This window comes from Ochotona princeps, chromosome 5 (assembly GCF_030435755.1).
Source record: "Ochotona princeps isolate mOchPri1 chromosome 5, mOchPri1.hap1, whole genome shotgun sequence".
Classification (NCBI taxonomy): Eukaryota; Metazoa; Chordata; class Mammalia; order Lagomorpha; family Ochotonidae; genus Ochotona; species Ochotona princeps.
In genome coordinates this window covers 85,153,607-85,180,656 of record NC_080836.1, presented here as the reverse complement: position 1 = coordinate 85,180,656, position 27,050 = coordinate 85,153,607, and the positions used below count along the sequence as shown (strand labels likewise).

Genomic DNA, 27,050 nt, shown 5'->3' with positions numbered 1-27,050 from the left:
TTCTGGAGGTCATTTCATTAGGTCTCACAATTCTATGACTAAATGGTTCTCTACCTTATTTATTTTTTTCCATTACCGTAAAGAATGCTTTATGCATACTTAATTTGAGATATTTGGTAATGATCCAACCTAACGAGTTAACAGTCAACACATAAATGAAACTTAGATTGGTCTGAGTCCGTCATCTTTCTGTCATATAATGAATGCAGTGTATAGAAAGGTGGAATCGAATTCCAAATATTAACAGTAGACGGTAATGATGGACACTATTCATGTCACATGTTTAAGGCTTGTAACATTTGTTATACAAAAATGCCTCTTTTAAAAAATATATCCTGTTAAACTTCTCTGGTTAGTTGTTTGTTTTACAAACTTGGCATATTAAAACGTACTCCCTACACACACACCTGCCTACACATTTTCAGTTTGTAATGCACACAGATAAAGAATGCAAGTTATAAATCTGATCCACCTAATCTTTAAGATCAGTCTCCTGATACTTAGTTGATGTATAGGCTTCTGAAAGTAGAATTCTCTGATTTAAAATCAGTTTCATTGGAAAATCAGTTTCATTAGTACCAAACAGGAAACGGTTAGTGTGAACTCACATATGCCTTGCTAGGTAGGACACGAAGATAAGTTACTTCTCACCAAGGTGTTGATGACTTCTCTGCACACTCCTCCTGAAACTGTTCTGTGCCTCAACTGTTGACTTATGCCTTGTTAGAGTTATAAGCCAACATGGACTATCCCAAAATCCACCAAGTTCAGTAAAAATTATGCTTCAACACTATAAGCTACTAAATAGAAAAATGAAAATAGACACGAGACAGCTGAATAGTACCCTATAGCCATTTTAAGGTGGATAGCAGCCAGTTGTGTATAAACTAAAATTGAAATGTCAATGAAGTAGTCACAGGATGTGGTTAAGAACTTGCATTTTCTAACATATCAGTCACTCAATACCATGTCAATTAACCCCATAATGTTGTAAACAGTTGGTGATGTTATGTTGTGGCTTTTAATTGGTCAGGATGATATTCTGCCAGCTCTGCCTTCAGACCAGAGATGGTCTCCCCAAGAAACTGTTGAATTTATCTGGACAATAAGATGCTCGATGCTATGCAAAGTACATGCTTGCAATGAAAGAATTATGATTGGATTTGAACAGTAATACTGCAACAAGGTGGAGAAATCCACCATGGGGGGAGGGCATGGGGAGGGATTGGGGGAATCCCAGAGCTTATGAAACTGTCATAAAATCAAATGTAATTTAAAAAAAAAGAAAATATCTAGGTTTTGTATGACAAGGGGTTGTGTACCTATCATTAATTGAAAATTATTCTGCACTCAAAAACAAAGGAAAATGCACTTTTGCCAATTTAATGAACATTTTATTTGGTGATGAACATACATTGCTAATAATAATAACCTGCATGTGCTTAGACTCTTTGCAGTGATGCTTCTCAAACACTGCGTTTGGGACATGCATTTGGCCTAGAGGTTTCATCTGCTGTCCAGGTGTCTGCTGCTTACATCACAGGCCTCGCATTTGAGAGCCTGCTTTGCTCCAGCGGGAGACCTGGGCAGATCCAGTGCCAGCCGCTAGAGGCCTCTGGAGAGTTACCCAGGGAAGGGGACACTCCCTGTCCAGTGCTTGCTGGCGCTCACTCTTTCTTGTTCTCTCTCTTCTTGTCTCTGTCTCTGTCTCTCTTCTCTCTCTCTCTGCCTCCAAACAAATTTATTTAGTTTAAAAAAAAAAACACTAGTCCTGCTATTTTAAAACTTTTTTTATGTTTTATTTAAAACATTTTTAAATAATGTATATTTTATCTTTTAAATTTTGAAATAACATTTTGCTATAAAAGTTCTGGCATTCTCTATTATTCATTTAATTTCACCTGTATACTGTAATTTGGGGAGATAAATTTGGGTGGAGGAGTTTATTTTCTTATTTTTTAAATATCTTTATTTATTATTTATATTGGGAAGTCAAATACAGGATACAGGGAAGGAGAGGCAGAGGAAAGTTCTTCCATCCACTGATTTACTCCCCAAGTAGCCAAAACAGCCGGAGCTAAGTTGATCCAAAGCCAGGAGCCTGGAGCTTCCTCCAGGTCTCCTATGGGGGCACAGGGTCCAAAGGCCTTCAGCCGACCTCGACTTCTTTCCCAGGCCACAAGCAGAGATCTGGAGGAGAAATGAGGCAGCTGGGACACGAGCCGGCGCCCATTTGGGATGCTGGCGGATGCAAAACGAAGACTTTAGCCACTAAGCCGCTGTGCCGGGCCCTAGGTGGAGAAGTTTTAAGAAGTGATATTTTCACGTGCTTGGCAGGACTTTCTTCCCCATCTTGCCTTTTTTTCTTTTTTGTAAGTCATTCTCTCTATTAAAGAGAGAAAACTAAGACGAGATTTTTTTTAATACTCAAATCATTGGCTAAAATTATGTTATGGTTCATGGAACTGCCAAGATAATTGGATTTTTGACTCCACTTAAATTACTTTTAGGAAATCAATCTTTTGGTCAAAGAAGAAACAAGTAAGTCATATCCGGAACTGTAATTCAGATATGTAAGAGACACAGTAACACAAAATCAGCAGATTACTTGAAGACACACTGATGGGCTATCGCTTAATTTATAGATTGTGTGCTTACTGTGTTCTTCCAGGCATTACACAGAGTATTGGATAAGACAGCTGGAGAAGGATTCAGTCTTTAAGATGTCATATAATTTCTGCGCAGTGATTTCTAAGTGGCAAGAAGAGTGGTAGATAAGATGCCAGGTGTCTTTGGTGACCTTTAATGATATCCCATTCTGCAAAGGGAAGATGCCTTTTTTAATGTTGTTTAATATGACACAATTTAAAATCTAATGTATGTTTTTTTTCTCTTTTTTTTTTGCTATTTCATTTACTTATATAATTGTAAGAATCTGGCAAGTCGTTTAGAATATATCTTGAAATATTTGAAAAAAAAAGAAGTGATATTTTCCATTCTTTTTTTTAATAAAGATTTGTTTGTTTATTTGTTTGCTTGAAAGGCAGAGTAGCAAAGAGATGAGAGGGAGAGAAACAGACATGGGGAGAGATTTTTCCATCTGCTGAATCGTTCTCCTAATGGTCCCACCAGCCAAGCACAGGCCAGGGACTTGACCGTGGTCTCACAGGTTACCAGTAGTCTAAATTCACGTGGCATTTTCTGCTGCTCTCCCAGGCACATAACTGGAAGCAGAGATGCTGGGATTCAGTCTAGCAATCTAGCAATTCATTCTCTCCCATGAAGCATAATGTTGTCACCAGTGATAGTTTAACCAGCTGTGCTACAATACTTCACCTCAGTTTAATTTCAACTGACATATAATATTTATACTGCTTTATTCAATTCCGTGCATACATTCAAGAGGTAATGACCTAGTTAGGAAAACCGACATTTCCATTTCCTCAATGTGTTGGGAACCTTCAACCTCCTATTTTCATTATTTAAAAATGTATAAATGTGGAGTATAGTTACCCCACTTTTATATTTAAGATCAGCACTACCTCTCTTCCTTTTATCTGCTTTAGTATCTATAATCTACCCCTCAATTTTTTCCCAATTCTCTGTCTTGCCTAGGCTCTAAGGAGCTATTCTACATGCTCCCTCTAAGTGATTAAACTCTTACAACTTCAACAAGTGAAGGAAAACACATGGCACGTGTTTCCTCCTTTTGTGCTAGTAAATCTGTGTATACAAACTCCCATTTAATGTTTTTCATAATTCAACTCATTATTTCATCTGACAATAACAATTTTATATATTTATGGGATAGCATGAGTTGCTGTGCTACAATATTGATTGATTTTCATCTGCTAGTCAAGGAGAGAGGAGGAAAAGAGAAAGAGAAATCTTTTTGTACACTGGTTCACTGCCAGGACATGTTTGTATCATGTCATGTCATGGTAAACATACACATTTTCTCAAACATTCATTCTTTTAGTGAAAATGTTGACAGTCCTTTCTTCTATATCTTCTTCCCATTTATTTGAGAAATATGAGGTGATATAGATATATAAGTAGAGAGACCTCCTACCTGCTTTTTAACTACACAAATGCCTGCTGGGTTTGAGCTGCACCAGGACTAAAGCAAGAAATGATGACGTCAGCTTAGGTCTAACATGGGTGGCAGAAACAAAAATTACTCATGTCACCAAGATTATTTGACAGAGATGGAAAGAACTCCCATGTTCAGGTACATTTCGCAATATGCCCTGGTTGGCCTGGACTGGGTTGAGCCCAAACTGTCAAGTCAGAATTCAAACCTCCCCAGGTGGTGACAAACACCCAGTTATTGGCGTCATCACCACTGCTTCCCAAAGACTCATTGACAGGAAGCTTGAGTCGGCTGCCAGGGCCAGATATTGAACCCAAGCGCTGGGACGTGGGCTGAACTATCTTAAGTGGTTGCTCCTCACTGTAGTTTTAAGGCTAGCCAGCCTCTCAATTTAAAGGGAAAGCATTTAAGGAACGTTTTTAGAATTTTTTTATTAGATTTCATTTTTAGAATTTTTGTTCTATTTCATTTGAATGTTTATATATCTAGTTGGAACTTTCAGTATAAATTATGTGGACTTTACTACCTTTTGTTTGGAATCTAATATCTCGGAGGACATAACAATGTAGGAAAATTTGCGGATGTTCATAAAATTAAAGTCTTTTACATACGCCTAAATTTTACATTCTATAATGAGAGGAATAGCATGGTTCAAACATAGTAATCAATGTAAAGAATGTTTCTTTTTGGATGAATGCTATGATTTGAAAGACATGATTCTTTCATGAGTTAATTGCATTCAAGATAATAGGCTGCAATACATTGTGTGGTTTCTGAATTTCTAAGTGAATTATGAAAACCAAATTATATGCTCTTAAGTAAATTAACAAAAATCACTTGTGACGCAGTCTGCTCATAACATTAGTTATATGAGTAATAGTACCAGATCAGTTCCGTCACACTGTTTCCACATCACACGGTAACTTAAACTATCTTTTGATTATATCCTTTTAGTATAAGCTTGGACTTGGCACATGAAGTATCCTATTATTCATACTTTTGGGTTTCCCATCGTTTTTACTGAAGCTTCAATAGGTAAATCAACAAATACTCCTCCTCCTATGGATGAGAGTTTGCAGAACATTCTAGGTACCTGAGTGTCAGACTCCTGTGATTTCAATGGTGTTTCATCTGGGCCTTTTTGCTCCCTCTGACCTAACGTTTAGGAGGAAAAAAGTGTTGGAAGCAGCTTGATTGACAATAGCCATCAGTAGACCTAGGAGATAAATGCAACAATTTAAAGAAGCAATTCAAGTAGCTGTAGCCTCTTGATCCAAAAGTCCTCATAAGTAACTCAGAATTAACTCTTGTGAGGGAAATTACTGTCTTGCAGCTGCTAACATCTGAGAATCTTCTGAATTGAGAGGATCAGGAAATGTGTAAATAGTATTAACGTTTCAGATGAGCTTCATTTTATGGCACATAATGTGCATTGTAAGAAGCATAATGGTAATTAAATGACTCAGACTCATAAAACTATAATGAGTAGAAAATATATGCAGAAGTGCTAAGATTATAAACATGGACAGGGAATAGTAAAATGAAATCTTAATTGAAAAAAATGTGAGGCAAATACTTGAGAAAAAAGCAAACAAGATCATTATTACAAGACTAAACTTTTAGACAATTATTTTTTATTTTTTTAGAATTTATACTACTATAAAATACACATAATCACATTATAGAAGGTTAGGGAGCCAATATAATTAAAACTAAAGAGTCCCTTTAAGTGTATTTGTTTTATAGCATTTCAGATCTGTAAAGATGTATCTAAGCAAAAATTTTGTCAGATTATGATCCTACCGGTTTGTATCCCACCATTTCCAGTTTACGGTCTGTATCTTTCAGTGACTGAGCGTTTTCATCTCATCTACAGCCTACTCCATACTTAGACCTCAAGTCATCCAAGCAGTGGCATTAAAGCTCATTTTTTCAAACCGGGATCCAATTCAGCATGACATTTCCCATCTGGTTGTTACATATAATAAGCCTTCTTCGTTTCAACCAGTACTGTTTTCATGACTATCGTTACTCAATAGAACCTGCAGTGTTTCTTCTGGAATGAGCCCCCTTATCCATGGTAGCTTACTTCCTTGTAGCTGAAGACTTCATCGTCAAGATACTGTTCTGTGGTGATAAGGAAATACTTGCCTCTTGAAATGACTACCAAAACATTTATGTATTTATATTTGCATATCAATTTATTTTTAATTCTTATTAAAAATATTTTATTTTTATCATATATTTTATTCTTAAATGCAGGAACTGTAGTTCTTTATTTTTTTAGGTTCTTTGCACTGTAGTAGTAAGAGAATTCAAAAGTATTTAAAATCATCTAAAGAAGCTACTTTGTGAAAATATTGGAGATAAATTCTGAAAGAAAAACCAGAAGAGCTGACTTGAGTTTCTAAATGTATTAGAGTATTATGAACAATTTATCTTTACTTCAATAAGATATAAAGAACAGAGGTCTTTTTTTTAACTATTGGAAGTGAACATTTTTACATACAAAAACAAACTAAACATAAACATTTTTTAATACATAAATGTGTGTTTCTATAACCATATACTAGCTATTATAAAACAAATACACAGAGAAAATCAAGAGTTTGGCCTAAATCTACAACAGCACAATGTTGAAAGTATTTGTATTTATACATAGTGTTTTTTAATTAAAAACATAACTTATGAAATCAAAATGTGTCTTTTCCTGCAGCCGTGACTTTTCAATTATTTTCTGCTCTGGAGCAGAAATGTTCTCAGTTGAAAAGGAAGAGATTTCTAACTTTTATATTTAACTGGCACCCTCAAACATATGATCTTACACACAAAATCCACATCACAATGATGAGTTTGTAGCCATGAAGTAGTTTAATTCTCTCAATGTAGACTTTTATGTCTTCAGAAAATCCCATTTAGGAAAATCTACTTGAATTATAACAGCGTTTTGATATTCTGCAGTGCATTGAGCTGTCAGGAAACAACCTTTAGAATGAAGTAAATTTTAGCATTGTTCTGCAGCTTTATATGACAACATAACCTTCATAATTTTTACAGGTATGATTTCATTTCTAGAAGCAGTTACATTGGTTTTTCTCCAAGACTTGGCTGAAATTTCAAAATCTTAATTAGGGCCATCCACTATCATTAGTTCTGATCAATTTCTTGAGTAAAAGTTTATTTTACAAAAGCCAGATTTTTTTCTAAATGAATGTGGCTACTTAGAATAGATTCTTCTAAAAATTAAAAATATAGAATATAAAACATTTTATTATAGAAACTATAAGAACGAGCTGATTCTGTTAGTTTCGGCATCATGGTTGCATAGTCAAATATTTATTAGGTCCACCTATGAGTTTTGCTCCTGGTTACTTGCTATAGCATGCAAAATTTATGTACTTCAGAACTCTGACCGCCAAAACCTCATAGAGAATGCTGTATCATAAAACTGTAAGTTAAAAACTGCAATTTTTGCTGGCTCAAGCAAGGCAAAAATCGTCTAGGAAAACAGTAAGAAGTGTCACTTTAAAAATTATATCTTAAAATAAATACATTGGGAAAACATTTTAAGAATAAAAGTTTCCAGGCAATCTCTTCCTAAGCCCAATTATTATTCATATCTCTTCACATAATACTTCATGTGCATAGGCTTTTGTGGGTGTATGTTTGCTTATACTTTTTATTATAATAGACCTATTTATTCTCATCATTTTTATTTTGAAAATATCTGATGCAGTTCTTTATCTCTTTCATATGCTTCTTCTGCCATGGTTGTCCTTATCAGAATTCCAAATAGCACCTGTATGCAATATCAACTCTTGTTGGTATCCTGGCATTCCATAGGTGTTAGGGTTCGTATTTCTTCAGACCACACTCATTTTTGCTTTAAAGAAGCAGTTCTCAGCTAAGGATAGTGTCTAATGATGTCTAGCAATAGTGTCGTGACTGGGAATAGGGAAAAGTCTGCCACCTAGTGGATGGAGGTCAGAGATGCTCTAAAATGTTGTGAAAGGCCTAGGGCAGCTCCCATCACAAACCAGTATCCATCCCAAAATGTCAATAGTGCCACTGTTGAGAAAACCTGTTCTAGAGAGAAGAAAATTACGCTGTATAGCAATACCATTAAAGTGTACATTTCATTTATTCACAGATGACAGAATGATATGAATGTTCCGTACCAACCTTTGGTTTATGTTTATCATTCTGTTACCAAAGTTTGCATTTTCTCACCAAATTGCATGTTGTGGCCACTCCTTCACAAGGATCAGATGAATGAGCATGGTTTATTATTTCAAAATGGGACAAAAACCGAACAAAATGGAGCCGTTTTTCATTTAACCCTGAAAAACAGCTTATTACAGCACGAATGCGTTTTTCCTTGCATTGCCTCTCAATGACTAGATGTGTGGTGTGGGCAGGTTCACATCCAACTGCTTTCCTCCTGTGTGTTTTAACTCCTCATACATTTGCTTTCCTTTTTTTCACATTCTGATTGACAGAACTCCCCTGATTGCAGCCGGAGTCATTGGTGGACTTTTTATCCTGGTCATCCTGGCTCTGACGTTTGCAGTTTACGTTAGACGGAAAAGCATAAAAAAGAAAAGAGCCCTGAGAAGATTCCTGGAAACAGAGGTGGGCAGTTTGTTTGTTGTGTTAATGTCTGCAAGGATCTTCCTTAGCTCAAGAAGACACTCAGTTGTTTTAATCCGAGTGAAAACTCTGTCCAGTGTCCTCATGAGGGAAGCTCTATTTCGTTGTATGTTACTGTGAGCAGTTGGAATGTATGTGGGTAGTTAAGAAGGACCAGGGCTACAAGAAGGTAGGTGTAGGGGCAGGGAAATTATTGTATTGGAGAGGAAACAGATTTGCCTCTTCAGTGTGTCCTGCTATCAAGCTCACCGGAGACTGTCTGCAGAGAGGGTGTTTCAGAGGCAAAGCTAACAAAGTGACAGAAAAATTGAATGTTCTCTAGTTCAGAATAAAACCAGGTAGGAAGCAGTGTATTCTTTAATTAAGATCACAAAATTGGTAAAAGTGTAATCATTATGCCAGCAGTGAAAGACTGAGCTTATAGGATAAATCTAAATAGTATAATCACACATGCCTTACAAGCCAATTCATAGGATGCGTTTAATATTATGCATGGTGGTTATTGTGAGTATGTAAATTATACTTGTTATTATAATTTCTTTTATATTGTCACATTCAGCTGAGAGTTCTCCTTTGTACAGGAGACAAGAGAAAAACAATCACTGAAAATTATAGATTACCAGAGCTGCCTATTATTATTATTATTATTATTATTATTATTATTATTATTTTATGGTACAGTTCCATAAGCTCTGGGTTTTCCCGTCCCACCTCTGCAAGTTATTGTAAATTTCCTATTTTTCTCTCTGTTGTTGAGTTTGTTTTATGGCTTTTCATTTAATGAGATGTATAGTAACTGTATAATGGGGACTGTCATGTCAGATGTGAAGATACAATGCAGGTCACATCTCTATTACCAGCACCTTCTTAACACTCACTCTGCCTCTCTCTTGATGAGCAGAGCTGTGCCTGTCTGAATGATTCACACCCATGCTGTTCTGAGACTCAGCGAATAATGGGTCAGTTTTCATTGTCATTGTTATTATTACAATATTTCCTCTGAACAGTAACAAAAATGAGGATACTCCTTCTTTTATAAAGATTGCACACTAATAATGAATTTGACCTCTGAACTTCCAGAAATCAAAACTACACAAAAGAAGTGTGTGAACATTTCAGGAAATGACTTTACAGCTACCAACAGGACACGATTTTCCAAAATTTGGAGTTCTATGAAATTGGAATGGGCTATTTCATCAATAGACTATCAAAACCAAGTCAATAAGCATGGGGAAATATGACAGTAATTCATATGGTAACCTAGATGTGTGTAGGAAAACCAACTTGGTCACTTTCCAGCTTGCACTTTCAAAGTTCACTTTTCATGAGAATGAAATTTGGAAACAACATATTGTTGTACACACTTTTAATTTAGCTGGGATTCCAGAGGTGGTTAGAATTTTTCCTCATTGATAACTTGGGCCAGCTAGCCGAGAGAATTCTGGAAAATAATGTAGAGTTGGACAGAAATTGAAGTTTTGGAACAAAAGTTGATATTTAGGTGATTGGATTTAAAAAGCAGAGAAATTAGTCTCTTAACCACAGGCAGGGAAGGCCCATTGCTACGAATAGGATTTTGTTACATTGTTGTTGTTTTTGAATTTTGTATTCTTAAAGATCATCCTCATAATTGTCATTTCTTTACTAAATTTAAATGTATGGATTGGCATTGCAAAAACTGATTCTTATTTTGTATAAAAATTGTCTTAGAACTTGATTATTTTAAGGTTTTTCTACAATATGGCAAAATCCTTAAGCATGAAAGCTGGGAATCTGCATCAGATGTGAAAAAAATATTTAGGAATAATATGTTGTTGGAATCCACTTAAGGATAAGCTATGTTCCCCTAATCCCTATTTTTCTAGAAGCTTTCTTCTGTTGTATGCAGAAAAGGAAGAACCATGTACGCTTGCGGAGATAGACTATAAGCTGGAAGCCTTGCTTGATGCTTTTCTTCCCAACCATACTGAAAAGATCTGACCCCTCCCTGAGGGAGGGACACATTGACTGCCTGCTTTGTGCCAGGCACTACTCCAGGATTCTCCAGCTGTGGCATCTCTTTCCCTTTCTGATATCCAAGAGTGGAAGGCTAATTGCTTTCTTTTTTTAATTAAATTTATTCATTAATTACATTGTGTTGTAATTACATAGAATCTGGGATTCTCCCCCCACCCTCCCCCCATGGTGGGTTCCTCCACCTTGTTGCATAACCATAGTTCAAGTTCAGTTGAAATTCCCTCTTTGCAAGTATATGCCAAGCATAGAGTCCAACATCTTATAGTCCAGTCAAGTCCAACTACTTATTGGGTAGACCCTCTCTGGTCCGAGGGCAGAGACAGCAGAGTATCATCCCGGTCAAATAAAAGCACTAATACACCATCTGCAGCACTTAACATCGTTATGGAATTAATTGACACGGTATTGAGCAGTCAACATGTTTAAAATAAATGCGATTTCTTAACTACTTTCTGTGACCCCCCATTCACAGTTCAATTTTAGTTTATATACTACATATGACATAACATCCATAACATAACATGTTATGCTTAACATCATATCATCTTAAATTAAGGCAAACATGTGGTATCTAACCTTTTCGGATTAGTTCATTTCCCTTAGCATTATGGTTTCCAGTTGTGAGAGGCAGCACTGAAATACATTCCTCCAGAACCCAGCACTGTCCCCTTGCCACTGTTTCAGTGTTGGCTCACAATATGAAACCATGATTCCTTTAAAGATGGAACTTCCAGCTTTTGGGAAAATGAGTCTGTGTAATTTTTAAATGATACCCAAGATTAATTGCTAGAGACTAAACTTCTAATATAGTACTGTGGATTTTTAAAAATATTGAATTTTAGCATGACTTATATATATATATGCATATAAATTTATATATAGTTTTTCTCTATATACACATCTACATATATATAATCCAAAATACTGCAGGCTCATCTTCAGCTTTGAGTGTAACTTTTTATGACTTTTGCATGTGATTTTGAACTTAGATGCTTAGAGATGATTTATTATACACGTGATAGAGGCATACCAAAATCCACCAAACAACTGCTGTTCATCAGAGTTGTCTTCCAACAAAAGGAATCCCCACGCAATTTAGTTGAGTAGAGTTATATATTATCAAATGTATACTTTTGCACTATAAATCTGGAAATGAAATAGACATCGGTTAGTTTTCAAACTATAATACAGAAACCTGTTAGTGCTTTTTAATACATTTGTTTTAAATTCTTCCTATTGCTACACTTACCTACATGTGAGACTGTTCCTCTAATTAAGTGGGCCATGATGTTCATGGATGCATGATAATAACATACAGGCTGGAGGACCACAGTGCATTTAGCTTTGTAAATAGACATTTTGAAATGCAGTGGTGGTTTCAAGGCAATTTGAGTAGGAGCAGTCCTTAATTATTTCCTTGTGCTGGGAAAGAGCAGGCTATTTGTCTGTGTCTAAAGTTTAGTTCCTTCTTCAGCTTAAAGGAGAAAAACAGAATCGCATTTCTCCCACTTGCCGTTTTCTTCTACTATGAACAACCTGTATTTTTACCATAGGATCTAAGCTTTGTGGTACCCGCCTCTCTTGCGTAATTGTCTTTTCTTACTGATGCAAGGGGCCTGCGCACATACATTCCCCTGGTCATTTATCCTCTCTAGCTCAATGACAGCCAAACTATTGCCATCTTGATTTGCACTTTTTTCTCACCTTCCAGACCTGGCCAACAGCTGAGTGTGTCCCCTTGACTCGTCTCATCATTCTCCCTGATGCTGTGCCCCGGCAGTTCTGCACAGTGGTGCTTCCCTGCTAATGAGAACACATTTTCTTTATCTAGAGACTCATCTGAAGTCTTCATTTAGGAAGTCAAAGCTAATGAGGCTCCTTCTCCAGTGGTTTTTGTTGTTATTTCTTTCCATTCTATGCCATTCACTTGTAATCTAGAGTTCTATGATTTGTAACAGAATATTTGATCTAGGAGAGAGTTCAAGGATCTGCCACTTAGAGTATGTTCAGTGATCACCATCATACATAGGAATTCCATAAGAATGCAAGGTTTCATTCCTGCTCCATTTTAACCTGGATCCCCATGTTAAGAAGCTGAGTTGATTCATGACTACATTGAAGTTTTAGAACCACTATCCTGGGATACAGTACTGCAATTGTGATTTTTTGTCCTATTTAGATTTAAATAAATACTATTTCCTGTGTGTGTGTGTGTGTGTGTGTGTGTGTGTCAAATGCCCTTGCCTAGTATGCTTCAAGTTGGGCACACATTGATATTTTTTTGGGGGGTGGTATGTGTTCCACTGGGCATAGAGCAGAAAAACAAGGGATAGATTCTGAAGAATTGGTTAGATGGGATCTGTGGGTAATGATTGGTCTGTATAACAAAAATGAAATTTGTGAAAGACGAATGTGCTTTGTTATCTCACTGTATCTCCCAAAGAGAACCAGAAAGGGAAGGAAGGCATGATTGTCACACTGAAAGCTGACCCACTTTGCTCTTGCCTTGCAGCTGGTGGAGCCCTTGACGCCCAGCGGCACGGCACCTAATCAAGCTCAACTTCGCATTTTGAAAGAAACTGAGCTCAAGAGGGTCAAAGTCCTTGGCTCTGGAGCTTTTGGAACAGTTTATAAAGTAAGTAGAAACAGCAGAACAATACCATGAAGTTTGTTTCTGACTCTACAAAGATATAACCAGAGCGATTGGTTGACTTAGCAAGCCTGATCTCTTTTTACGATTCGAAGAGGAAGATCCTGTTAGTATTGAGAATCTGCACAAATAAATGCATTAATTTTATTTTGAATAAGCTAAGAGGAACACAGTCTTAAGAGAAAGCAGCTAAATACTAATATACATCCAAGCATAGTTGATTCCATGCCCTCTCAGTGCCATCTTCTCTATAGCTATATCCAAACACCCATGAAGGCCACATCATATTCCACCTGTGTAGTGATCTGTAGAATCCAAGACATTCCTGGACAGTGCACAAACATTTTTCCTTTTTTTCCTACAATTCTTTTTTCTGAAACTATCTTTGTCATCCTACTCCTACTGACCATCCTCATTCTACTGAATGTGCTTGTATGTTACTAGGCTAAGACAACATCTTCAAAGTCATAATTGCTGTCTTAGTCATGCAGTTTAACAGTTACCTGTCAATGTCCCTAACTTTGTTGACCTTGTTATTATTTAAAAACTGTAAGTTACCTTCATATGTAAAATTCAGCATACATAGGAGGAAAGGGTAACATGACAGCCTTCATTAAGACATTAATTATTAATTTGAAAGGCAAGGAGACAAGAGGGAGAGACACAGCACAGAGAGGAAGAAGAATCACAGATTCTTCTAATGAACCATGTATTGGTTCATTACACAAAATGGGCGACAGCCAGCTCTGGGCCAGAGCTGAGCTAGCAGCCAGGAATTCATCCTGGTCTCCCACATGGATGTAGAGATCCAAGTACTCCAGATGCCATCTGTTGGCTTCTCAGACAACATTAGCAGGAAAGCTGGTTTGGAAGACGGCAGCCAGGATTTGAACCAACCCTTCTATATGAGATGGCCTGTCCTATAACACCAGCCCTAGATTTTTAATATACACATTTTGTTTACATTGGAAAATTATGATGTGATCACTAATTTGCATAGGAAAGATTTAGGCTGATTTAAAATGTTTTCTAATCTTTAAATTTCTTTACACATTCAAAAAATACAGTGTTTCCTATCTATTTAGATTGTGCCAAAGTAAACTTGAAGTACATCCTTGTATATACCTAAACTTTAATTTTTAAAATTATATCCAGTCTTTTCATGACATTCATAACTTCATTCTTTACATAATTCTGTGATAAAATGCTGCCAACAAATTTGGGGCGGGGGGTCAATAAATATACGATACTAAATTTCCATGCTGAGTTTTTGAAAATGAAGTGGTGGATGGAAATAACAGTGAAAATCATTGTTGATTGCTAGCCAGCATAAATAAACCCACTCACTGCAGTCTTGACCCAGCTTGCTTGGTCATTGCCTCAGTATTCCATTTTCCTAGATAGAACTGAGGACTCTGTGCTGAGCCAAGGGAAAGACAGGAGGAGGATATTGGAACATTCATCTACTTAGCTCAGACCTACCAAATCTGCATGTTCTGTTGGCAAAATGTAATATAAATCTGTGCTTGTTTATAAACAAGGAATAAAGATGTGTGACCAACTTTAAATGCATTATACAGCTTGGATTGTACATCAAGATAACATAGCCTAGAAATGAAATTTTATATTAAAACCATGGAGATTCTGTACTTCAAGTCAGAGTCCTATTATCATGGATAAATATAACCCATTAAGACATAATAAAAGTTGTATTATCATTTTTACTAAAAGTAAATATTTATATCTTGTGTATGTTTTACTTTTGACTTGAAATGAAATTTTACTGGAAGTTTAAAAAATTTGTTTAAGTGTATGGTAGAACCTTAGTTTTAATCGATGTGTCAGTTATTACAAGATACAGTCTTAAAGGGTTTTCTTTGACCACAGAAATGTACTTTTCTTAACCATTTATTTGATTACTCTCTTCTTAATTGTAGACATGCTACATTTATATTTTGTGTATAAACAAAATATTAGAAATCACATCACAAATATCTGTATGTCTGAATTTTTATCTGATCAGGCCTAGGAAAGAATGACTGCCGTTACTCAGAGGCAGTACAATTCACACTGAAATTATCTTTTCATATTTTTCCTTTAAAGATATGTTGTAGCAACATTTTTGTATTGAGACTTTTTTCTTTGTTTTCTTTTAATTTTATCTTAAATATTGTTTATATAGGTGAGAAGGATCCATGCCCATGCGGGTTTCCAATTAGGGGGAGAGAGGGCCAAAACATGGAGGAAGGTGCATGAGACATGTGTACATATGTGTGCATACATACAGATGTAATTCACTTTTACACATGAAAGCTTATGGAGTTGTTGCAAAGGGATTGTACGACGTGCTAAATAAATGTTGGTTGTATGAAACAAAAGTGTAAATTAAATCATTTTAAGAAAATTAAGATATTCAGCTGTCTAATAAAATGTTTCTGCTATAAATGTTGTATATACCATAAGGCATATTTCATTTTTTTTCCTAAAAGGGCATTTGGGTACCTGAAGGAGAAACAGTGAAGATTCCTGTGGCTATTAAGATTCTTAACGAGACAACTGGTCCCAAGGCCAATGTGGAGTTCATGGATGTAAGTACAGAAACCTAGGCCATCTTGGTCTTATCTATTAGTCAATGTACTGCTTTGAAAATTAAAAATACTCTAACTTACAGAATTTATTTCCTGTAAATGGTGCAATCTTGGAATTAAAGAAATTCCAAGGCCAGTTCATTGCTTCTAGTTCTCTTCTATCTGAGTACATGGTGACTAGAATTTGGCTTTGGAATTTGAATATATTTAAAATACCCATTATTAGAATACGTGTGGTTAGCTATTTATGTATTGAATGAGACATATAATGTTCGTATATATCATGTTAAATTTAGCCAAATGCCTTTCCAGTAAAAACAATACACAATTTACGCTGCAGGTACATTTTAAAAATTATAAAGGAACCAGTGAGTCGTGCTTAATAATCAGATATTATGGGTATATTAAAACTGAGCAGTATTAGGAGTGTGTGGTGCTATGGTGGCAATGAAAATCACACATATTCAGAAAATGCTTATTGTTGTAGGCAAAATAATGGTAATAATTATTATTATTGTTTATAATTATACTTAGCACTTTGTTTTAATAATATTAAATGTTATACTTAATATACATTTTGTAACATAATGGTACATTAAATATATGACATAGTGAGTGATATATTAATATGATATACTAACTATAATATTTATTGAATTATAGTGGTATTAAACATTAAATTATATTAATATTAAACTTGTTAAATTAAATAAACACTTATTACTCTAATGAATATTTTAAAAGAATGTTAAATAATAAAGTGTTTGGCAGGTGCAAAGCACCATTATAAATAATTCACAAATAGTTACTCATTTAATGCTAACAGAATAAGAGTATTCTGTTTGACATTGTCTCAAATTTTTTTATTAAGAAAGCAGCTATTATTTGTAGTTAAAATAAAGAAAATATGAACTGTTATGACTTCGTTCCAATAAAACTTTATTTATGCAAACAAGCTGGAGACTACATTTAGTCTGAAGACCACATTTAGTCTGAAGACCATTCCCAGCTTTCAAGTACCATATATTTAACTGCTCTGCAAAATTGCATTTTGGAAATAGTGACGATGACTCGAGAAATTATTTGGGCTGCTGCATGTCATAATGATCTGTTTAGTTGAAGCCAATCAACATTGGCTACTACAGTAAGTTAATCTATTAAATTTAAGTCAAGAACCAATCTGAGCCAGATTGAAATTGCCTCGTGAAGTTTAGTTCTTTCATTCAAATTCTGAAGACATGACGACGTAGGTTAAAAGCTATAACTATAGAATAAAAAGGGCATTCTAAAGAATAAAATCACTCTATAAGCTCAATCAAAACTTTTGTGTTTCCTTAGCAAAAAAATTGTAGATTGAGCTCTTCAGCAATTTTCCAAAAACTTGAAGGAATAAAACTATATATGTAACAGTTGTTTTTTTTTTTTTTTTCTCGCACTCAACACAAGGTGTCTTACCAGGAATTCTATCAGAGTGCCTTATGGGTCCTTTTTGGTATTAATTTTTTCACTAATTGTAGTTTTGATTTTCAAATGGCCTTTCCATGAAAGATGATACACGCATAAATACTTTGATTTTCACTTTTAAAACATAGACTGTGATATATTTTTATCCAATTTCTCTTGTAAGTTTTTCATACATTTTATAGGAGTTCAGTCCATGACGTTGAATGATGTGCTTGGGTATAACACTGACAACCTTGTAAAAAGCTGCTTTCGATATATTTTATCCATATATACATATGTTATTGTAGAGTATGGCTGGTTCTCAGCTGGTCTGAAGCCCTGTGCTTTGTTACTGCTGTTGTAAATGCTGCTTGTGTTGCTTCTGCATCCTACCAGCACCTGAGGAACACTGAGTCCAGTGATGAAGTTAGGTTTCCCTCTGCACGTTTTTGAAAGATGCTGGCATTCTTTACAGCTGCATGTCCTAGCTTGTCTGTTAAAATCTGGAACTGAAGCCTTTTCCATTGTTTTTTCGATTGCTCACTTTGATCTTACTCGTAGCTATAAATTTGTTAAGGTATGTTTACAGAGAGTAGCAATTATAACAGGAACTTAATGATACATAGAAACAATGTAGATTAATATACAAAACTCATAGGAAAAAAGAGCTTGCATGGCCTAGGCTAGAACCACAGCTGAAATTCACAAGAATTTTAATAATCTGCCGGAGGCTTGCACAGTCGTTTTTGTCACATTTCCATGGAAACAGAATGGCAAAAGGGGGTTAAGAGGCTATGAAATAATCACCTAAAAAAGAAACTCTAAAAACCTCATCATGATTTTGAATGATTATTTGAAGGCTCCTAACCCCATTCTCTCCCCCTCCCTTGGTCTGAACTCTATTCCCATGGAAACAGGTCTGGTAATGGCAGCTTTAAGTCTTAGGTTTCTGCTGAATTTCAGATGAGGCTCTGATTGAGCCAAGAACCGAGTTGTTTTCCTGTATGTTGATGGACTTTGTAAACAAGAGATTCGAAAAGTTTGTTCTTTTAAATACAAAAAAAAAAATTAAAGTGATATTATGACTGTATCTTTCCTGTTTGTGAAAAGTTGCTAGAAAATTATACACTGGTTTCCTGCTATTGGCAGTTTCAGTAGCTTCAGTAACTGTCAGGTAAAAACACTTCCTACTATTTGAGTGACTTCTTTCAGAATCTTATAAAACAATCATCACAGTTATTAAAACAGCTTACTTAGTACTCAATGATGAATTGAGTATTTTAAGTAAGCTGGAGTTATCTTACTGCAAACATATGCCTACACATTTATATCTATGGTCTTCACTCATCTGTTATGTGTCTACATCATTCTAAGTATTTGAATAAAATAGCAGATCATAATAACATGTTTTTGTACACAATAATATTCATAATGTATACCTAGTGATTCAATCAAATTACAAAAAGCCTGGAGCTGCTACACTAATAGTAATACTTTGATATACATCTGAATTTGGCTTCTCAAGAAGGTGAAACCAATCAGGAAGCAAGAATTTAAGGGCAGATAGTTTATTTTAGATGTACAAGAATTTTTATATACATATTTGTATGTACTGCCTCTCATTTTATAGAAAGAAAATAAACCTTCACAAAACAATGGAAACTGCATAGTCTTATCAAGCATTAGACTCCTTTCCCTATCACCTTATTTTGTTCTTAGAATAGAATATTTCAGATTCAATAACCACTGCCCTTATGTTGACCAGACAGCTGGATCATAGAATGAATGACAATGATGCAGCAACTTAATATGCAAAATTCATCACCATATCCAAACCATCTGTTGATACATAAAGGCAGAACAGAAAAGAATTTTTATTGTAGGGAAAAAGAAGGGACAATTTTTATTCTATTAAATGTTGCACTAAAAGCAAGAGAAAGAGAATTTGGTCACAGGGCTGTTCGTTGCTCACCTGCATGGGTCTAATGGATTCATAATGACAATAATAACATACTAGTGGTGAATGGCTGATACATTCCTTCATTCCCATAAAACTACATCACATTGAATAACATTAAGACAATGACTTGAAAAGTCCGACTTCACAAAAAGAATGCTTGGATTTATACACATTCCTAGTCTTTGCTTTAAATGAAACCAGTTCACTGAGGGAAACGCTGGCTTTATGTAAGTGGAGGACACTGGGAAACAGTTGTTTGTATTTTAAAGCCACCCAATGGTACAAGTATATACTTAAGATGTGATTGAGCAAGTTTCTAGAATTACAAACCCTGGATTGTTAACATCAAACAGGTTTCTTCCATGTCCCCACAACTCTTTTTCCTGGCAAGCCTAATAAGAGTTGATGTTGCTTTTAAATGCTGTGACTAAATTGTTTTTCAAAATGAAAGGAAAAAAAAAAGGCCAAGGATGAAAGAAATCCTGTAATTATCCTAAATTCCTGTGATTGATGAAGGATACTGCGTGAGCGTTTACGTGGGTCTTCTTGGCTTCAGCGCTCCCACATCAAGTTCTCCACGTGACTTACAGTAAAATCGCTGTAAGGAAGCGCTGTAAGACACGTGACCTTCTGTATGTAAATGGCAATATTTTTTTTCAAAGAAAACCAACTCATTTCCATCTTCCTGTTTTAAAAGAAATTTTATTTCTCATATAATTGTGATTATTCTATTTTCTGAAATCACAGTCGTGTTTATATTTTTTTCTGTGTTGCTCATTTGATATTTAGTGTCTGACATCTCATAGGAGTTTTCAATTTCTACTCGATGCCATATCATGATTTGATATCTCTCAAATAATAGAAGAGTTGCATAATGATGAAAAGCATGTTTTTCTGTAACATTTGCATCTAGTAAAATTTCACATGTATGGCTTCATAAAGCTAAAAGTAACTCCTAGCTACATGCTTTGTCACATTCGATAGTTGATTTTTAATATACATACCGTTTAGCATAACTATATCTTTTGGTCTTGTAGGTGTTATTCATTTGTATTTGTGAATACACTTCATCTGTTTTAGGAATAAAATGTTCCATAACTTCTTTTTATAGGGTCTGTTACTTAAATGTCACAGGATGATAACTGCTTACGTGATCTTGAAAAGTCAGTTAACCTTCCTTTCCTTAAGAAAAATTGCAGCTAAAATAATTAAGGAAAGTTATTTTATTTGTAGTGAAAGATTATCTGAAGGCTATAGGATTAAGAGTCTTTCAAAGCTCTAACAACGAAAGAACAGCAAAGACAAGCAAAATTCCCCAATAAATAAAATAAATCATTTCTGCTATAGTTCACCCACTGGCCCTTGTTTGTAGCTGTGAGTTATGCAGAACTCGCTGATGAGTGCAAACTCCACGTCTGAAGACAGCTTTTTTCACCCACATTTTCATGTCCCTCCAGTTTCTTCTCTTTGTATTGAATCTTTTCTATCTCATATTATCTCTTTGCTGCCACCCATGTCATGTCCCCTTGTAGGTGATGTAAATTTATGATTAGTCCTTATAATCACATTCTTACAAAAACTTCGTTTTTTCTGCTTCTCAAAATCATGTAGACAGTAATAATCATAGGAACATTGAAATTGCTTATTGCCAGATGTAAACTAAAAGTATTTATTTGTTTATATTCCTAAGTGATATCATGACACAATTGTAATTGAAGAATGCCCTCTTCTACTTATGTTTTGTTGCCACTGTCTTAAACTATGTTATCGACTCAATTTAAATTATGATGCCACTTTCCAATTTCTCCCTATTTCTTAATGCATTGCTCAATTTACATCATTCATGCGTGTAAAATCTTTTAGTATCCTCATTAAAGTAAATACCAAGTTTTAAGTTCACAGAGGTCCTGATAAGGTTCTGACTGATGTTTCTTTTCCCTTTCATAAGCTAGACAAGTCAGTGCCTTCTGCCTGGGTGTTCACTCTCCAATTGTATCTAATCAAAACCCAGTCACTCTTGTTTCTTAAGTATACTTTCACAAAGATCCTTTTCACTACTCTTTAATCTAAATTATGACCTAGAAGCAGCACTCAGGGATTCTCCTTTGCAGCAGTTACCAGAGTAAGGTATTATGTATTTATTTTTGGCTATCTGGTAGGATCCCTTCTCCACTGGACTACAAGATCCTTTGTGGCAGGAAACATATCGGTGGATTCCATCACTGCACTTGTAAAGGAAAACACAGTAAAATCACGTAGTTAGCAGTTGTCTTATCACAATGTGGCACATTGTACCTGGATTTTATTCCTTGTTGCTTGTATCGCTCTTCACTGACTTATTCCTGCATACTCTGTTTAACTACTGCCGTGAATCTAGAGCACAAAACATATCCCTGAGAAAAAGGCATTCAGTCCCTTTTGACTGTAAGAAGTGCTCACTCGATCTGAAATTCTTTTTCCTGCATGCAGGGGGTTGGTCAGTAACCTGTCTCTTTTGCACTGCAAGAATGCAATGCATGTAAGCTTTTGAATGCTTGCCGATGAAAGAATTCATTAAACATATGAGGGTGGTAGTAGGATCAATTTCCCACCCCTTACTCTTGATTTAGTGTAGAATGTTCTATAGTACTTTTAAATTATTTTTTAAATTTTTTAAAATAGGTTTGGTTGATTTAGAGGCAGAAAGAGATTAAGAGCAAAAGAGAGAGAGAGCATGCACAGCTTCCTGCTGCTTCACTCTTCAACAGTCTGTGCAAGACGAAAACCAGGAGCCAGGAACTCCATTCAGCTTTCCCACATGGGCAGTAGGAGTTTGAGTACTGGAGAGCCATTATCCCTGCCTCCCACGATGCGTAACCAAAAAGCTGGATCAGGAATGGCATTGCTGTGACTCAGACTTGGCACTCTGATACGGGTTGTGGACATCCAAGCCATCCAGTGCAATCTACTGTACCACAATGTCTGCCTGCCTGCCTGCCTGCCTTCCTTCCTTCCTCCTTCTCTGCTTCCCTTCTGTAGTAATTTTGGGTAATGTTTGCTTCACAACCCAAAATCTGTTATTAGAGGACTTTGTCGCTCCTTTTTTCCTGCCTATTTATTTCTATTCCAATGAGAGTAAAGATGTCATGGTAGGATTCCTTATAAAAATAGGGGAAAATACTTTTTATAACATATCTTGAAAAAGAGTTGGTCACTAAAAGTAATAATTTAGCAGCTACTCTACGTAATCTTTATGTACTTATTTAGTGGGTTTTCAAGTGCTTAAAACTAGATAAAGTACTAGGAACTTTTGCATTCCCTAATAAGTTTAATTTCTCTTTCGAGGTCTTCAAAGAGTTTTCCCAAATCCCAAAGCAGATTTCTATCTGAATATGTCAATCATAATTTAATAAATCCTGACTGCTTCTGTTTCTCCATGGCATTTTAAAAATTTGTGTAAATGAAAGGATATTCCTCAAGAGCATATAGTCTTCTGCACCAATATTAAAATTTGCTGGATAGAAATTGTAGTCAATGGAAGGTTTAGCTTTCCAAAGAGGGTTGTCCCCCAGTTCTCTGTCCTGCACAATTTGGTCAACTCCATCTTTGGTTGGAGGGTATTTCCAAGCTACATGGGGCAAGTTAGATTAATAATGTGTACTTTCTGACTCAAAATAAATAATAGTTTGCAAATTTGATGACTTACAAGGCTTTGCATAAAAGGCCTGCAAAAACCTGAAAATGGAATTTTTACAAAATCAGCAATTTTGGATGTATAATATTTTATATAAATGGTTTTATTAATGCGTTTATAAATTAAGGGATACAAAATATTGTTTCTATTGGAGTGACAAATCACTTTTATACATTCCTGATTTATATCATTCAAACTTATAAGATGTGGCTGATTAAAAACCGGCCTTACAGCAGTGATGTGATTCAACAGGCGAATGATTTTCATGCTGTGATATTTGTCATGGCTTGCACATACACACAATATATGCACCTAGTGTGGTGAATATATCGCTTGCTAGTGGAGTGAACAACTGGTAAATCTAATCTTTATAATTCCAATGTCTTTGTATGCAAGTGATCTTACAGCTGAGTAATCATCTATTGACTGTAAGATTCATTTCATGAGAATATTTCATAAGTGCTTCACAAAAATTTTCTCAACTTTTTGTTACAATATTTTTCTCAAAATGATTTACAAAAAAATAGGCTTTACTCCTTTCCATACCTGTGTTCTATCAGTCAGAGGTCCGTGTCTATTGTTTTTAAATCAACTGTCACATTGACCAGAGGGTCTGTTTTTTCTCCAGTTACACCAAAAGAAATTTTGAACAGAACATTTATCAGAACACTTTATAAAACCCCCATAACCCTCAAGTAATGGTCATAGCTAGTGGGTGACTAACTATGTAAACGGTTATAGATCACATCCAGGTTGGTACAGATCTTTATGCTTAGCAGTAAATTTCACATTCAGCAACAGGATTCTGTAATCCTGGATTGCACATGGAGTGGTTCACATAAAGATTTAATTGAGATGCTATGCAAACAAGAATGAATTTGAGAATGGTTTTGTGTGCTTTAATATCCCTTGCCCCGTACAATATGGAAATGTAAAAAATTTGATGTGGGACAAAAAATTTGTCTCAATAACATACCAGAGCCAGAATGAAATGGATTGATATAGCGGGCTTTTCTTGACTATTAACTCTGGCATGTCCTTTTAAAACAGCCACTGCATTTGACAGGCAGTGAGAGACAGGGAAAGAAAGACGAAGGGACATAGAAGCAGAGTTGTTCCCCATGTGCTGGTTCAGCCACCGCATGCCTGCAACAGCCAGTGCTGGGCTGCGTTTAAGCTGGGATCCAGGACTTGAATGTGGGTTTGCCATGTGGGTAACAGTGGCTCAAGTACGTGAGCTGTCACCTGCTGACTCCCAAACTGCTTATCAGCAGCAGGCTGGCTGCACCAGAGGATTGAGCAAAACTTGAAACACCACGCTTTGATATGATCATGTTTCACCAAATCTTGCTAGCATAAATATTGTTAAAAACATATTCTAGGATCAATTATGTGAAATTATGATCAAAACATAAAATTATGAGAAAAAGATGTGTTTGATGATGCTGCAAATGGTTCTTCATTTGCCTATTCTTGGAACACTGTGAGCTTACACAAACTTGACACCATTTTTCTCAGTACAAAGCCCATACAGGTGGACAGAGCCTGAATTTGAACTGAAAGCTTTGCTGGCTTCTCCAAAATGATATTGTCTACATGAGATAGTCAGCACACCTCACAGAGCATGTGGCAGTTCAGTTGCAGCTTTAGTTCTGAGTTCTTGAGATGCCTGATGCACTTTATTCAGATAATTTTTTTGTCCTTCAATGCTCTGTTGACAGCCTTGTCGTTTTCATCTTGTTTATTTTTGCTCCCTATGACTTAGAACTCACTCGTAGATTAGAAGCTCAGGCTATATATGATTTTATTGGAGAAAAAATGCTAAATCCTCTGAATTTGTACCAAAAACATTTCCAATGCATGTGTGTTTTAACTTCATCATTGTCACTTTTCAGGATTTACCACAGAATCTAAATTATTTCGAGTGTTTCAAAATAATAAGTTGTACTAGATAATACAACAGAAACAACATGCTTACCTTTTTCCTCCTAAGAAGGAATAGGTGTCAGGGGACTTTTTTTGGGGGGGGGCAGAAATGCTTGACCTAGTGGTTCAGACACTGAATTAAGATATCAGTACCCCATATTCAGTGCCTCTATTTGATATCGCTCTCTTGGTCCCACCTACAGCATTAATGACTCAAGTAATTGGATTCCTTCCTTCCAATTGGATTCCTTCCAATGATGTGACTGATTGGATTTGCAGCTTGGCTTTGGTGCCAGCCAGTGCACTATGGGAATGAAGATGGAAGATCTTGCTTTTCTCTCTTTCCTTCTCTCTAAATAAAGTCTTTACACTATTCTTTTACAGATTTCTAAATGCTACTGGAGTTTCTAAAAATCCTTCTTTCTGATGTCTTTCACTTGTGGGTTCTGTATGGGCTGACACAGCGTGATTAGAAAAGAAAGAGCTGCTCTGAGGGTGTGAAATTATGAGACCTATTTGACACAAACTAACAAGCCATCAGTGAGGTCCTTTATCTTACAACTGAAAGGCTGCGCCGTTGTTGTTGTTGTTGTTTCAATGATCCTTGCCACTTTAATTTTATTTGGGGATTTTGATCCACTTACAAGTTTAATTCAACCTCCCTGAACTTAAATTTTCCATTATCTGTTAGAAAATAATTAGAAATTGTAAGCATAAGTTCCTGGGAGTCCCTGAGCTCATTGCACCGATGCGGCTGACGGATGCTCGTCAGCTGATGTTGGCCCAGCAGCTAATAACAGCTGAAAATGTAGCTTAGCTATGTGGGAAAGTTAACTTGGGGAAAATGAGAATGAAGCTTTTGGGATTTATGGTCAGAAATAAATTACCCCTTTTCATTTGTTTCCTGGTAAGAAAGTAACCAAGGGAACCAGTTGCTTTGTATTTCTTTTTTTAATGATTTATAATTAAGACCTAAAGACTCACTTGATTTCACCTATATTCCTTATAATTTTTGTATCTCTACAAAGGTATTGAAATTCTTTCTGTGTGTGCGTGTGTGTGGAGCAGTGCTTCCAAGTACAATGTTCTCTAGTTTTTAACAGGATTGTTGATTTTAAAAGAGAAACAAAACCTATAGCTTATATTAATATGCAATGGCTAATTCTCAAGTTTGGCTTTGTACTTTTGCATTCCTAATAAGGCTGTGAAAGTCTTTTACTTGTAAGCTATTATGTGTTTTGCAACTCCTGGGATACCTATTTACTGAGTGTTAGTTTCTCAGTGAATACTTTGAAAAGATGGTCTACAATATGTTTATGTTACTCTTAATGGAATTTTAAGAAGTATCGGCCATGTGATACTCCCATGCTATCTGTGTAATGAGGGTTTGTAAATGCAGTTAATGTGACATTCTGTTCACCTCAGTTCTGTTTGGGGCAGTAGTGGATTAAATTGATAACAAGAATGAATATTTCATAAGGATGAAATAGAAGAAATCAGATGGGTGATTAGAAGAATTAATTGTTGCAATCCATGTGATAAAAGCTCTTTTAAAGTCTCCACCAGTATCAAAGTTATCAAAGTTAGCCTCAAAGTTTATTTGATGATGCTAAGTGACTCACATGCTATACTACTGTGCTTGATTTGGAGACATTTTACTAAAAATCTGTAAATGTATGCATTTTAGAAAGTAAGTTTGTCACTCAATTTGCTTTTCTATCTTTTATCTTTGCTATCATTGCATGTTTCATCATTTTGTGGATGCATGTGCATGTTTTATATTTTGATTTTTTTCCAACGTAATATTATGAATTTCTTCTCAATCTGGCTATATTTTCTTATTCTGGCTGCATATCTTTTTAGTTACATTATTGTGATTTCAGTAATTCTATATGTTGTGCTTCATGAGCAAGTATAAGTGTTAAGGAATATTCCTATTTGCACATGGACTTGAAATATTTCAAAAAACAGTTTAAATATAATTCTGGTGGCAGTTTTCTAACTTAAAGATGTAAGGAGTTTCCTAATGAGGCATAAAGTCTTTCCACTGT

The 27,050-nt window shown here is 35.6% G+C and overlaps 1 protein-coding gene across 4 annotated transcripts in view; it reads left to right on the top strand.

Annotated features, from left to right (window-relative positions):
* ERBB4 (erb-b2 receptor tyrosine kinase 4) overlaps nt 1–27,050 on the top strand; it is a 1,037,128-nt gene that overhangs the window by 805,421 nt on the left and 204,657 nt on the right. For all 4 annotated transcript variants that reach the window (XM_058664956.1, XM_058664954.1, XM_058664957.1 and 1 more), the window contains exons 17-19: nt 8,593–8,725; nt 13,272–13,394; nt 15,899–15,997. In XM_058664956.1, coding sequence (XP_058520939.1) covers nt 8,593–8,725; nt 13,272–13,394; nt 15,899–15,997 — 355 coding nt within the window. The remainder of the gene's footprint in view (nt 1–8,592; nt 8,726–13,271; nt 13,395–15,898; nt 15,998–27,050) is intronic.